The sequence below is a fragment of the Melitaea cinxia genome, chromosome 14 (genome assembly GCF_905220565.1).
Source record: "Melitaea cinxia chromosome 14, ilMelCinx1.1, whole genome shotgun sequence".
NCBI classification, from domain to species: Eukaryota; Metazoa; Arthropoda; class Insecta; order Lepidoptera; family Nymphalidae; genus Melitaea; species Melitaea cinxia.
In genome coordinates, this window is record NC_059407.1 from 7,778,176 (window position 1) to 7,791,925 (window position 13,750).

The 13,750-nt window shown below is 39.6% G+C and overlaps 1 protein-coding gene across 1 annotated transcript in view; it reads right to left on the minus strand.

Annotated features, from left to right (window-relative positions):
* Positions 1–4,245: 4,245 nt before the first annotated feature.
* The window catches only part of LOC123659677 (regulating synaptic membrane exocytosis protein 1), a 58,434-nt gene continuing 48,929 nt past the window's right edge, over positions 4,246–13,750 (minus strand). Inside the window, exons 10-19 of the mRNA XM_045594873.1 lie at positions 12,532–12,700; positions 12,039–12,097; positions 9,277–9,467; positions 8,954–9,128; positions 8,694–8,847; positions 8,391–8,573; positions 7,784–7,930; positions 5,581–5,771; positions 4,589–4,747; positions 4,246–4,511 (exon numbers count right to left, since the gene is read on the minus strand). Of these exons, the coding sequence (XP_045450829.1) occupies positions 4,326–4,511; positions 4,589–4,747; positions 5,581–5,771; positions 7,784–7,930; positions 8,391–8,573; positions 8,694–8,847; positions 8,954–9,128; positions 9,277–9,467; positions 12,039–12,097; positions 12,532–12,700 (1,614 nt within the window). The 3' untranslated portion in view covers positions 4,246–4,325. The remainder of the gene's footprint in view (positions 4,512–4,588; positions 4,748–5,580; positions 5,772–7,783; positions 7,931–8,390; positions 8,574–8,693; positions 8,848–8,953; positions 9,129–9,276; positions 9,468–12,038; positions 12,098–12,531; positions 12,701–13,750) is intronic.

The window sequence follows — 13,750 nt, forward strand, 5'->3', positions numbered from 1 at the left end:
TGGATTCTCTGCAAGGAAGTAAGACAGATAAAGCTAGCGCGCGATCTGCGCATGCCTGCTGTTTCGGACTTACTCTTTCGTTCAGGCACTCGGCACAGCACAACGGAGGCAGATTCTTTTTCAAGCTAGTTGCATTTTTACCTTGTTTATTCCTTACTAGCTGTTTCCCACCCGCTTCCAGTGGCTAAGTTCGTGGCTTCCCTCCGCGCGTAATAACTGAAATCTATCACATGTCCGCAAATAATTAATTGAAAAATCGAATTAAAAAATAAAAAATAAATTATAGTTTAAAAAAAAAAACTAAAAAACCACGCTTTTATAGCTAATAGAACTAAAAAGTAGAAAAGAAATTTTAATTATAAAGAGTTTATATTAGTAGAAGATCGAACAATGAATCATTATTAATTACTTCAAAATAAAATTATAGCAAAATTTAAGTTATTAAGAGAATAATTCAATTCAGAGTAAAAAGCGTGGAGTGCTTGATATATGTGTAGTGATATATTAAATGTAACAATTATTCTACTTGCAAATATCTATGTACGGAGAGTTATAAAAATATAGTAAAAAGTTATAAAAATATAGTAAGATGAAAATATGCTAGTTTTCATTTTTTACAACAAAAAGACAAGAAGTTTTTAATATTTACCTAGTGCATTTATAGTTATAGTATTTATAATTTACAAACGTCTCGTAGCATTGGGGTAAAAAAGTAGATATTATTTTAATGAAGAAGGTAACAAATGCAATATCTAAGGAAAAAAAAGACCAATAGTATTGTTTATACCGCTATAATAAACTCATTTGTTATCACATTTATTTTAATAATATATTTTGACACATATACTTGTTACGTACTACAATTTGTATTTAATCCGTTTTCGCAATGAACACTACGTGCTCGTTAGTATGGTGGCTACATCTTAATTTTTATCTCATAGCTGTTGTGTCTCATATGTTATTATCCAATCGACAAAAATGTGTTAGCTATATAGACACTGAAATTTCTAAGTTTTCATTACAATAACATTGCGAAAACGGAATATCAAAATGATCGACTTGTATCTATCAAGAAATGATACAATACTAATGTAGATTAGAAGTGAGGAATGAGTATCGAGATTAAAAACTGCGTGTATTACTTAATGTCCGATACCATTTCAGATTAAATATTTCATAAGGGATACTTTGATATTTGGATCAACAACACTCGTTACAGAGATAGATGTCTCGTGCTCGGGTGCGTTGCGGTAGGATCGGATGGTATCGGCTTTTAGGCACATAACAACATTAGTAAATACATTTTCATTTATTTTTTAAGAAGAATATCATTTTCATACATACTAACGTATAGAAATAGTAAGCGTAAATTAGTTGATCGTAGTCAACATTCTGTCAGATTATACGTTATATTTCATATTAAATATCTAGATTTTAACCGTTATTGTGTATAAGTTTACTTTCACAGCTTCCATATCAACGCAATATAAAATTATAGTGTAAAAATATTTTTAACACATGATAGGTTCGTTTATACTGAATAAGGAAATATAAAATTTTACATATATATATATATTAGGATAATAAATATGTCTCTCTCTCTTAGGAATTGTACGATCACGATGGAGCTTAAAGTACTTAAAATTTCACGTAAATATTATTTATCATAAATATGTCTTATAGTGGGACATCTAAGATCATCTTAGGTGGTAGGTGATTATGTGTGGTGTAATGTCTTTATTGTAAGTATTTTAAGGCATACTCCGTCGTTCTAGTAAGGACTATGAAAGTACTAAAGCGACAGTTAAGTAGTTTTATAGATACCCCATTAATTAAAAAAGATAATATTGTCAAATGATAGTTGTTACTAAGCTACAATAGTTTGGAAGAACACAGATTTCGCCAAGATATATATGTACTATAATAAATTCCGACGATATGTTAATTGTATCTAACACCAATAAAAATATTTTTCTTCTCGCGAATGTTAAATAAGCTAGGCCGGTGGTAGTTCTAGTTAACGCGGAGTGAATCCGCGTAATGATTTTTGTGATTTTTACAAAGAGTATTTCACTAATACAATAAAATTTATAAATACTAAAATACTTATATAATTTATGATATTACATTTATAGCTTCACATTATATTTTAATTATGTAATTTAAAGCGCGAAGAGTCGATATACAGCTGTCTGGAACGGTTCCTTGTTCCTTGTAGGGTCTTAAACATTACACAGTTTGTATTCCAAAAATTTTTTATAGCCAAAGGTAAGTTTAATTTTTTGTGATTACATCAGTTAGTCAAGAGCTGAAACAACCTTGTTGTGTGCTAAAACTATTGTAGTTTACAACCTTGTTATGTATTGGAATTGAATTGATTTTGTGACCTACGACTGAACCAGGCAACTGTATATGTGTTAAAATCTTGTGAAATGTGATAAGAAGATTACTTACTTATACAATATTTTCTTAATATTTGTTTATTTGTATACTAGTCTAGTTTAAAAATATTTAGAAGACGCTGAAACGTACAATCCATTCCAATAGATTTACTACAAAACAAACGAAGACGCGTCATATAATGCTACTGTACTTGATCGATAGCCAAAATAAATATTGATAATTTTTTTTTTGATAATATATATACAGGTATTGTAAAGAATAGTTAATATCGTATGTAAAGTATGAAATTTTCATTAAACTTTGAACTTTTTGTCTCATCCAATTTTTTACTAATTAATGTTTCCTGTTGGAATGGAATGTAGTAAATTTTTCAGATGGCTGCAGTCGTTTCAGTCGATTATAAAAAGATCGTTATCATTATCACGAAATAGTTGTGCGTAGAAAATTTTGAAAAATAACAGTACTTATATGTAGTACTATAAGGTAAAGTCATTTTGATACCAATACAAAGATGTCTGTAGATAAGCTATGTAGGGAAAATTCACTAAAGCACAACCTTGGAAGAATAGTACCTAGACGCGCTTATTTACTAGGATCACTTAAGAATTTTATAAATTGTATAAGGCAAAGTGTCAATGTTGGGGTTTGAGATGACTATAAAGTAGTACCACGGCATTACGACAGACATTCAATCTAATTATGATAAACATTTTTACAATTATTTTATAACAGTGACAAGTTAGGAGATACAATCATTAAGATTTAGCGACACAAGATGATTATTAATGGGTACGACTACTTACAATAAATGTCGTAAATTATGAAATTTTACATGGGTATTGGACTAACTAAATGGCCTGTAAGGAATTAAAGATTAATAATGTTTATTAAAAATGTATTTTTTTTTCATTTGAATCAAGAGATCGGATATAAAAAAAAGTATTTTTTAATTCAAAGAAAAAATTACGCAAATCTGTACAAAATGTAAAAAATATCAATTTTCACCACAAACTTTCTTTAAACATTTCATGTCATAATAACTTTTACAATATATTTTTTTAATTTTTATTTATCGAATACTAATAAATAAAACGTATGGAATCGTCCATAATTTGATTTTTGCTCATTAACGTAAATTACACTTTCTATTGTAATAGTTCTTTCTAAGCTATATACAAATAACGATGATTATCAAAATAACTAGATGAAATTATTACAGTGAAAGTTATCATTTCATGTAAAAAAATCTGTTTTTTATACAATAGCAAACTAAAAAGTACAAATTAGAATTTCTTTTTTTAATTAGTAATTTCGAATCTCTCCATGCAATTGTATTTTTAAAATGAAAGCGAGTTTACATAATATAAGCTCATGTTAGTCCGGGATAAACTCCGAAACTACTAGACCAATTTTAATGAAATTTTGCACATATATGTAACTTTGTCCTACTTAAAATATAAGCTATAATTTATTTCGATATATTTAATTATTATATTCATAAAAAAATGAGGCGGTACGAAGTTCGCCAGGTCAACTAGTTTATCTATAAAATTTGAAATCTATAGTCGAATGAACGAATGAAACGGTTGACAGTATTTATAAGTTCCATAATAATGAAACGTATTTAATTATTTGTAAAATCTATCACACAATTTTATACGTAAATGATGTTATACATATTTAACTTCCAAATTTATCCGCTAGGATAATAAGTACGACAATAAACAAAAATAGGGCGTGTATCGCTTAGTGTCCTGTCGAACTCGAAACGAGTTCAAATGGAATCTGTCACGTTAGGTAGCGCAGGGCAGCAGTGTCAATGGCAGCCTGAGAAGTGTTGACATCATCACTAGGGACGAGTGGAGTGGAGCCGTCGGGAAGCGCTAGTAATCGTCGCGGCGCTCCGGCGACGGCTCGCGCGATCAGTCGGGCGACTCGTCGGCGGCCAGCGACGTGGCCGGGAACAGCGGGTACCAGCCGTACGTGCGCTGCGGCAGCGTCAGCTTGTCGAGGCAGATCTCCGCCCCGCCGAGAGCGAGGTTGTGCTCGAAACCTCCGCAGCGTTGCCACAGCATCACTACCAGTGTGCGCCCCAGAGCTTCACTCGCCTGAACGTTCATTATTATTTACGTGCGTAACATAGAAAACGGAGAGATAGAAACGCTCAGGAAAGGGATCGGTGTACCTGATATTTCAACGTCTGCTTGAAGTGAGGCTCGGTGGTGCGTCGTATGACTCTCGTTTTACGTTTGTGTAGCCACTTTTCGCCGTCTCGAAGGTAGCATTTGACGTACGAATCTGGCACCTCGCCGTTAACTCCGTAAACCCGACGCGCATGCGATATCTAGCGAAGAAAAAGTTACATTGTTTTTGATAACGGATAAAAGTCGTACCTACGAAACTATTTTAAGATCAAAGTTGTGGGAGGATTGCATCCATACGAGTAGGGCGAGTGTGCGGACGAGCGCTCACCTCGAGCTCCAGCTGCCCCTTGATCATGATGATGCTGATGTTGATCTCGGCGTGCAGCGGCGGCAGGTGCGCGCCGCGCGGCGGCAGCTAGCCGGGCCCCAGCGGCATACGAGTAGGGCGAGTGTGCGGACGAGCGCTCACCTCGAGCTCCAGCTGCCCCTTGATCATGATGATGCTGATGTTGATCTCGGCGTGCAGCGGCGGCAGGTGCGCGCCGCGCGGCGGCAGCTAGCCGGGCCCCAGCGGCATACGAGTAGGGCGAGTGTGCGGACGAGCGCTCACCTCGAGCTCCAGCTGCCCCTTGATCATGATGATGCTGATGTTGATCTCGGCGTGCAGCGGCGGCAGGTGCGCGCCGCGCGGCGGCAGCTAGCCGGGCCCCAGCGGCATACGAGTAGGGCGAGTGTGCGGACGAGCGCTCACCTCGAGCTCCAGCTGCCCCTTGATCATGATGATGCTGATGTTGATCTCGGCGTGCAGCGGCGGCAGGTGCGCGCCGCGCGGCGGCAGCTAGCCGGGCCCCAGCGGCATACGAGTAGGGCGAGTGTGCGGACGAGCGCTCACCTCGAGCTCCAGCTGCCCCTTGATCATGATGATGCTGATGTTGATCTCGGCGTGCAGCGGCGGCAGGTGCGCGCCGCGCGGCGGCAGCTAGCCGGGCCCCAGCGGCATACGAGTAGGGCGAGTGTGCGGACGAGCGCTCACCTCGAGCTCCAGCTGCCCCTTGATCATGATGATGCTGATGTTGATCTCGGCGTGCAGCGGCGGCAGGTGCGCGCCGCGCGGCGGCAGCTGGCCGGGCCCCAGCGGCACGTCGCCGTCGCCCAGCAGCGCGTCGCCCGCGCCAGCCGCCGGCACCGCCGCCCACATGCTGCCCTTACGCCCCGTGGCCGTGCCTGTACATACACACACACAGCGCGTACTATCCTCCACCCGCCTACGCACTCATGCGTATTCGCTTTCGTGCTACCGTGTCGAAATCGTCATATCGATCTATCCTTCCGACACGTACGTCAACGTAACAAAAACAAAATCAGAATAAACCATTCAATCAAACATTAAGATAACAATACACATATTAAGCACGTCAAACAGCATCGTGCCGATGTTTACAAGTTTTTCAAAGTACATAGCTCTTTAAACTGTTCCTATCCTAAACACAGAGATGAAAGAAGAAGCGTTTTAACGTGTGCAGCCAAGAGTGTTTCGAGGTTCTAATAGTTGCTGGAAGCAATCTTTAAATCGTTTTATGATATAAGCATTCCGTGTTATGAGCAGCCATTAACTGTAAGATATAGTCGTTCATGTCCGTAAAAGATCTACTGGCATACCACCGCTGGCACATGCGCGACCGCGACCTACAGCGGCGACTACGTACGGGAGCTTGTCTGCCCGCTCGCCAGTGCTCTAAATCCATTATAAAGGGATATTAACACTTGTACGTATTCGACAAACTATGTCCTATAGTAAAGATATTATATACAAGAAATCTAATAGAATGCGTATCGTAACAATGAATGACATTCGCAAAAATAATGAAGTCCAAAAATCCTAGGCGATACAATGCCATCGAAATGAACGTAGACGGGCAGCCGAATAGACGGTACACAGAAACAGATGAAGTAGCGTGATTGCCCGCGACCGGGCATGCGTCAGGACAGAACAGTACAGACACAGTGAAGTGATGAGAAGCGTCGGGCGCAGCCACATTCAACGGTGCGAGCGCGCGGCCGTCGCGCAAGCTATGTATGACCCATGCTACTACTTGGTCGCGGAACCCCATTCTGGTTCTACGCCAAAACCGATCGAACCAAGCATCGTATCTCGCATATGTGTCGCCATATGGACGGGGTAAAATCCTCGGGAGCGGTCGGTGGCGGCGAGACAGATAGAAACAGACTGGGGCACGGTCGGCCGTCGGACGTCACAAGGGATCGCGTACACCGACACCGCGCGGACAAACCCTGCAGGGAAGCTCGCGCGGGCGCGGGCACGGTAGTCGCTTACCGAGGTGCTAACGGTCCGTCGCTGCTGACCAAACAAGCATAACACGGTACAAGTCAGTACTCTTAATGATCGCATATTCTATAGGTGGGGAAAATGGACAGTCGGGACGAGTGAGTACAGTTGGTGGCGGTTGGTGGTAGCGTTAATTTTAAGCGGATAAGGGCTTTTAGTGGGAATTTACTTCCAATCTTATTTTAATTAAACGAAAGTTGGATTACTGGTAACGAGGTTTTGAATTATTAAAAAATAATAAATAAAAAACATAAAGAAACATTAATAAAATGAAGTGAACTTTAAGGAGGTATCAGATGCATACCTAAATACTGGAAATATAATTTTTAAAATATGATTATTAATTTTATTAATGAAATTTTTCTTTTTAAATTTTATATACTTTATAATAAGGTCTTAATTTTATTTCTTTGCAAGCGTGGTAAAAAATATCCGCAGCTTATCAGGTCTGATTTAATTTGAGTTTTAGTATCATTTTTAATGTCTCGAATTACAGTTGAGAGAAAAAGCAGATCGAAGAAATCTTTTTTCTGTATAATTTATAAAATAATTTGGTATTGTATAAATTGCCTATACAATACAATTGTATAATTTCTTTTGTTGTAGAAATTCGAGTTCTTTCACTGAAAAAACAATTTAATCACGATTTTTAAATTGAAAGAAGCTTTCATAAATACATTTTTCGAAAAATACCACACGACAAAACACACATAAAAAGTTAACGAAATTAAAATTCAGAATCATCAGATAAGGTGCGGGTATTATGATTCAGTTTTTATTATAGGAAAAGGTATAAAAATATGAATATTACTTTGAAATTGAAATCGATAAAACGAGAAGTATATCAGTAAAGATACGACGGCAACACAGCTCGGGCGCGGACACTTACGGCGCGCGGTGGAGCCGGACAGCGACAGCGTGCGGCCCAGCTCGCCCTTGACGGCGCGCAGCGAGCGCAGGATGTCGTCGGGGTCGCGCCGCACGCACGACGAGCGCCGCCGCTCGCGCCGCGCGCACGGCGCCGGCTCGCCGCCGTCTGCGGGGGCATCCGCGAACGATAGCACAATGTCAAATGTCAATGTCAAAAAAAAATCGGTTAGCAACGCGTTTCCTTGTACCGGTTTTATTCACGTATGAAGGTTATCTGTAAATTCGGACAACTACACTAATTGGAATATCTAAGTTAAATCACCAGCAATTTAGCGGTCAGCAGGTGACCAGAGCTCCTGGGGGGATTGGGGATTGATTCGGCAACGCGCTTGCGATGCTTCTGGTGTTGCAGGCGTCTATAAGCTACGGTAATCGCTTACCATCAGGTGAGCCGTACGCTTGTTAGCCGACCTAGTGATATAAAAAAAAAAAAAAAAATTTAAAAGTTTTACATTTCTAGGCCTTATTTTATCCTATTTTCTATCCGTCCATTTATCCACACATTATCATAATAGAAACTATTAATATATATATTGCAATAGATATGGAGACGTTCAAAACTGAACCTTTTTCTTGTTGTTGAAAAGATGAGCGCCTCGATCCAGGTAGAGATCGCGAAAAATCTTTTCCGAGTTGATAGACTTCCACCTCTAACGTCTCCGATTGTGACGAACCGCGGCGAGAACCAGCTACCCAAGCGTGGTCTGGGTGAAGTAGGGATGCGCATTCGCCAATCGAGTCCACATCATCTGGTAAATATTAAAAATAAATAATAGATCTTATATCGTACGTTAACACAAATAATGTAAGAGTTTGAAGTTTATCGGTGACCTGACCGTAATTTGTACAAAATTCTTTAGTATTAAAACCTGAAACGGAACGTTGGGAAGCAAAGTCTCCACGCCGCAACGCTCTAGCCCCTGTAAGTGAACCACGTGGCGAGGCATTAGCTGAACGAGTGCCACGTTCCTCGAGTGTCCACCACACTGCACGTTCATCGGAAAATGCTTTTTCAAGTTCCATCTGAAAATAAAGAAAAAGAAATACTTTTAGCCATGTTACTATTTTTATTTTATTTCTGCAAGTTCTTTTCAACCAAGCTTATTTCCGGACAAAAATTACTACTTACTGTGCATTCGCCAATCAACACAGGATCGATACCGGGGCAAGCGTCCCAAAGAGTAAGTTCCAGCGCACGGCCGGCTAAAAGGTCTGCAGTGAGGCCACCAAAACCGAGTGTTGCGTTCCATACTGGAGTACATGATGCAGATGCAGGGTCTGTTTCCACGGGTGGGCAACTCTCACTGGAGTGGTAAAGGTAATTATAAGGAAATTTTTTAAGCTGTAAAATACTTATTTAAACATTATTTAACATCAACATTTTACACGTTATTTAAAATCAACATGTCAAATTACGTTTCAATTAAAAAGTCTACTGAAAATAACACTCACAGTGACGGTAAAAGGCGTATCCTTGCAAAAGCTTCCGGTTCATCGCCATATCCCAAAGTATGATCTCGAGGAGGAAGATCATCAGCCGCGATAAGAACCACCACCAGCTTACGAAGTTCGTTTTCGAACCACACTTGTAGCTGTGCGCGCGCCGGTGGACGCTCCCGAGCCCGATCCACGCGGTCTTGTTCCTAGTTAAGTAAAATAATTTATATTATTTGCTTTCTTTCCACAAGCGCAATGTGGTTTGATTTATTAACATGACTCAAATAAATAATAGGATAAAATGAAAACAATGTTCAATAAATCAAACACATTGTTTACTTTGTCTAATTACAGACAACCATTATTAATTTGTTATTTGAAAAGGTAGACTAATAGGGAAATAATGGACTTAATCTTCTTTTCAACTGGGAAATAGTTTAATCGCAAAATGGATTTAATCGCAATTTCAAAAGTTAAGATAATTTTTTTGGAATATTATAGAGTATGCATAATATTTCGTTAGTACATGCAGCAACCGTTAAATATTTGGCAAAACTTAAATTATAAAGTTAAGAACTATTGAGGACCATTTGGTCTGTGCTATAGTAGTTATGCATTCATATCGCAAGTTATATTGACAGTATACTTGCATTATTTTCATTTTACTTATAAAATATTTTATTAAAGTAACATGCTTCGGGCTGAGGCATATCTATTTTTACAATTAAGTAATTAATAAAACTTGACGCTCTCATCCGCCATGCAGAAAGCTTTATCATGCTAGTTTTGAGTAAACAAGCTGCGATATATTCGTTTCAAGAACTAAATCAAATAACAGTCGTAACTGCATATAGAAATACAATACAATAAAATTGAAAGTTTGGATATATATCTATTGCATTTCAGTTACGAATGAGAACAACACTTTTCGATATCTATTTTTCTACACCTATGCGAAATTTAGCGTGGCTGAGATACTAAAGTTGTTGTGCTTTTTCATCTGTTCACGTTTTTCAAAAGTGAGTCAGAGACAAAGTTGTTACAATTTTAAGCATCTCTAATTTGTTATCTGCTTTATGTTATATATAAAACATTCATTAACAGTAGTTGTATTTGGATCTCTTATTACAATAAATAAATGAAAATGTTGTAATACATAACGCTGAACTTCCTAATAGAGTGCTCTGAAGTCGGTCAATGCACACATCCCATTGTGCAACGTCATGCATTTCTCAATTGGTATACGATGCTGAACATTTAGCTACTAAGGGCACAGCTATGTACATCGTGTTCAACGGTCGTCACGAATCAAAGCGGCGGTGCGCGCCTGTCGCTCAAGGTGTTCACGGTCCGGCGGCGGTGTTCCGCGTGGGCACCGCTCGAAGCTCTTACAAGACCAATGCCGTTGCAAATGTCTCGTAACACTGTGCGGCATTACACTACTCTAAATTAACAACAAAACCGTTACAGACAGTCGACTTGCAAGACATGAGACGGTACAAACGGGATTTTTGGCGTCGATTGCGGTTTCACGTTAACAGGAAATAGTCGCTATGCGCTCACCTCCTTTTGTGCCTCTTGTTGTACGTAAATAAAATATCTTCTAAATCCGACGCTGTTTTGATCTTATCTTCAGTTAATCGTTGTCATTACTTGTATGCTTCTCGTTATAATATATTATTATATATGAATGATTTGGGTGATAACATATCGAGCGCGTCAATTTAGAAATGTAAATTTTTATGTATGTTTTTAAGCTAAAAGCGTCGGTGGTTCTAGCTGCACTACGCATTTAATAGTTTATTGCCATTAGACCTAGTCATCCACGATTATCCTAGACAGTTCGATACCGGGATGACCCCTATGCTACCATCGAGCACTAAAACTCAGCGTGTATCTAAACTTACTGAACACTTTGGAATGTCATTTGTCGATTGTTCCCTAATACTCCAGTCAGCGTCGTTGACGAAATTATGAAATTGGTCAGGTGATAGAAAAAATAAAAATCTGAAAATAAGTATGTAGCATTTTTTCATACACTTCATTCAGGTTAACATCATATAAACGATAACGTATTATGAATATAGACAACAAATGAATTTAAAATATAATTAAGTAAATATACCCAATGATTACACAGGCTTCCTCTCCCTACTTAGTAAAAGATTAACAAAGGTAAAGTACTCCTACATCCATATAGAAATACTAATCTCTTATAACTAGTCTAACTTGGAAGATGTTTAAATGATTAGTGCTACAGTATCACAGCAGATCAAAGGAGACTAGCCCTTGCGCTTTTATTCGAATTTTAATATCAATGTAGTCAAATAGTACAGTACTGCAATGCACATTCTAATGTTATTTCACAAATAAATCAATCCCAATTGTGTTATGTTTAGATATTATTCTTACTAGTGATTGCCTTAATGGCCAAGTTAATAATTTTCACTCACATAAATATTGTAAACACCAACATCTAACAAAATTGAAACAGAACTTTGATTTTTGGATTATAAATATTTTATCAGAATATATGTATCTATGTAATATTTTTTTTCCTTAGTGTCTAGTTCTTGTTTTTTGTTTGTTTTTTATGATCCAATAATCAATTATACACTGTAAAGAAGTGATAGTCAGTGAGCGATCCAAGAAGCACAGTTGAGGCACCGAGTGACAGTCTCTACCAGATTTATGAAGGAACGAGAGTTTTCCATTTTCTCATCAAATCACAACACAAATTGTTACAATTAAAGCTTATGTCTATATAAATATTATACCGGGGTTTTTGGCAATTTCCTTCGCGTCGGCGATGATGGTGATTTGTCCGTATCAGGTTCTGCAAAACAAACAAAGAATTGTGTGTCAGTAATAGTAATTTTATTACAATCAGAAGATTTATTACACAAAAAAACTGAATATCGTGATATTACCACCATGTTAGGTCAAAATTTTATATTCTAAGATGTGGCGATAAACTTGTGGCGACATCTATCGCGCGAAATACGAACGACTACAAACTACGTAATTAGAGAAAACTGACGTATGCTACATCCCGCTATCAGAGTTTTCAAAGTGATTAAGTATATATACAAGATCCCGACAACAACCGTTGGGCCAGTAGCCCGCCAGACACAACACCCGTCTGGTGGAGGATCCTCCCTTTTCTTCTACCTCCAAACTGGTGACCCCGACGTGATTCTCCACACTACCAAAAACTTATTCTCTTACTTTACATAACATGCTACACATGGCTATGCGACGTGCACGCACCGTACAGAGCGTGGTGGTGGTGCGAGGCGTGCGCGGGCGGCGCGGGCGGCTCGTCCAGCTGCGGCGCGGGCTCCACCAGCAGCTCCACGCTGTCGCCGCCGCGCTCCAGAACAGCACATACCTCCTCGAAACTGCGCTCTGTTAGCGGAACACCACCCCATTCTAGTACCTAGCGCGGGCAGACAATGAGTTTCATTTATTTTGCAATTCAATATATTAACCGAAAATCCTAGATATAGGTTTTAATTAAATATTCGTTTAAAGTACATTTTTACAAGGTGAAGCCTTTTAGAAGTGTTAGGGCTTATATAGAGTATAGTTTGTTGGAAAGGTAAGGTTAGGTCGTTCTTTTTACCCCAAGGGTGATGCTGAATCTACTGCTGGGCGGATCCCCAAGTGGCGGATAGGGAAACACCGCTCGTAGTATACGCCACCACACAAACACACACAACACACAACAAGGGGGGTCCAAGGACCCCCTTGGACTCCCGGGGACCAAAATCAGGGCAGAGCACGAAAGCGTATTCCAATGCGGTGCTGGGGCCTTTGGGCCACGATTCAAGGGAGGCGCGAAAGGGTATTGGGGTGCCGGAGTTTTTGGGTCGCTCCCGAGAGAGGTGCGAAAGTGTATTGGAGTGTCGGTGGTGGGCGGATTTGCTCGCTCTCCCTAAGGTATGAAAGCGCATGCCGCTTGGATTGTGCTGGGCTATCTGCAGGATCTGCAGGGCCGCTTGGTTCGACCCGGCGGCCAAGGATGGGCTTGACCTCACGGTCACCTGACCTCAGGATAGCGAGGCGTTCCTGGACCTCGTCTCCCTCCTACAAACGGATTGACTTGAAACGGTTGAGCGTCCCTTCCGACGGGGCCAAAATGTCTACACCAGGAAGAATGCAAAAGCGATCCTATAGCATCCCCACTAAGGCGGCGGCAGAAAACAGATGGTGATTTTAGTGGATAATCTGGCATTCAGCTGGGAGTTCTACACTCTCATTGCCCTCGGGCGGCGTGGCTAGTGCGTAAATAGCATTTCCCAATCTTAAAAAAAATTTCGTTCTTTTCTGTTGTTGTTCGTTTTATCTGAGTTGGTACGACCAAAAAAGTGTAGCAACGCGCGCAGGATACAGCTAGTATATTATAAAATAAAGAAAAAGTTTGAGTCGGTGTAGCGCTGTCGATGGGATTTTAAATGGTATTTTGGCTTTCTAGGCTTCTGTGCAG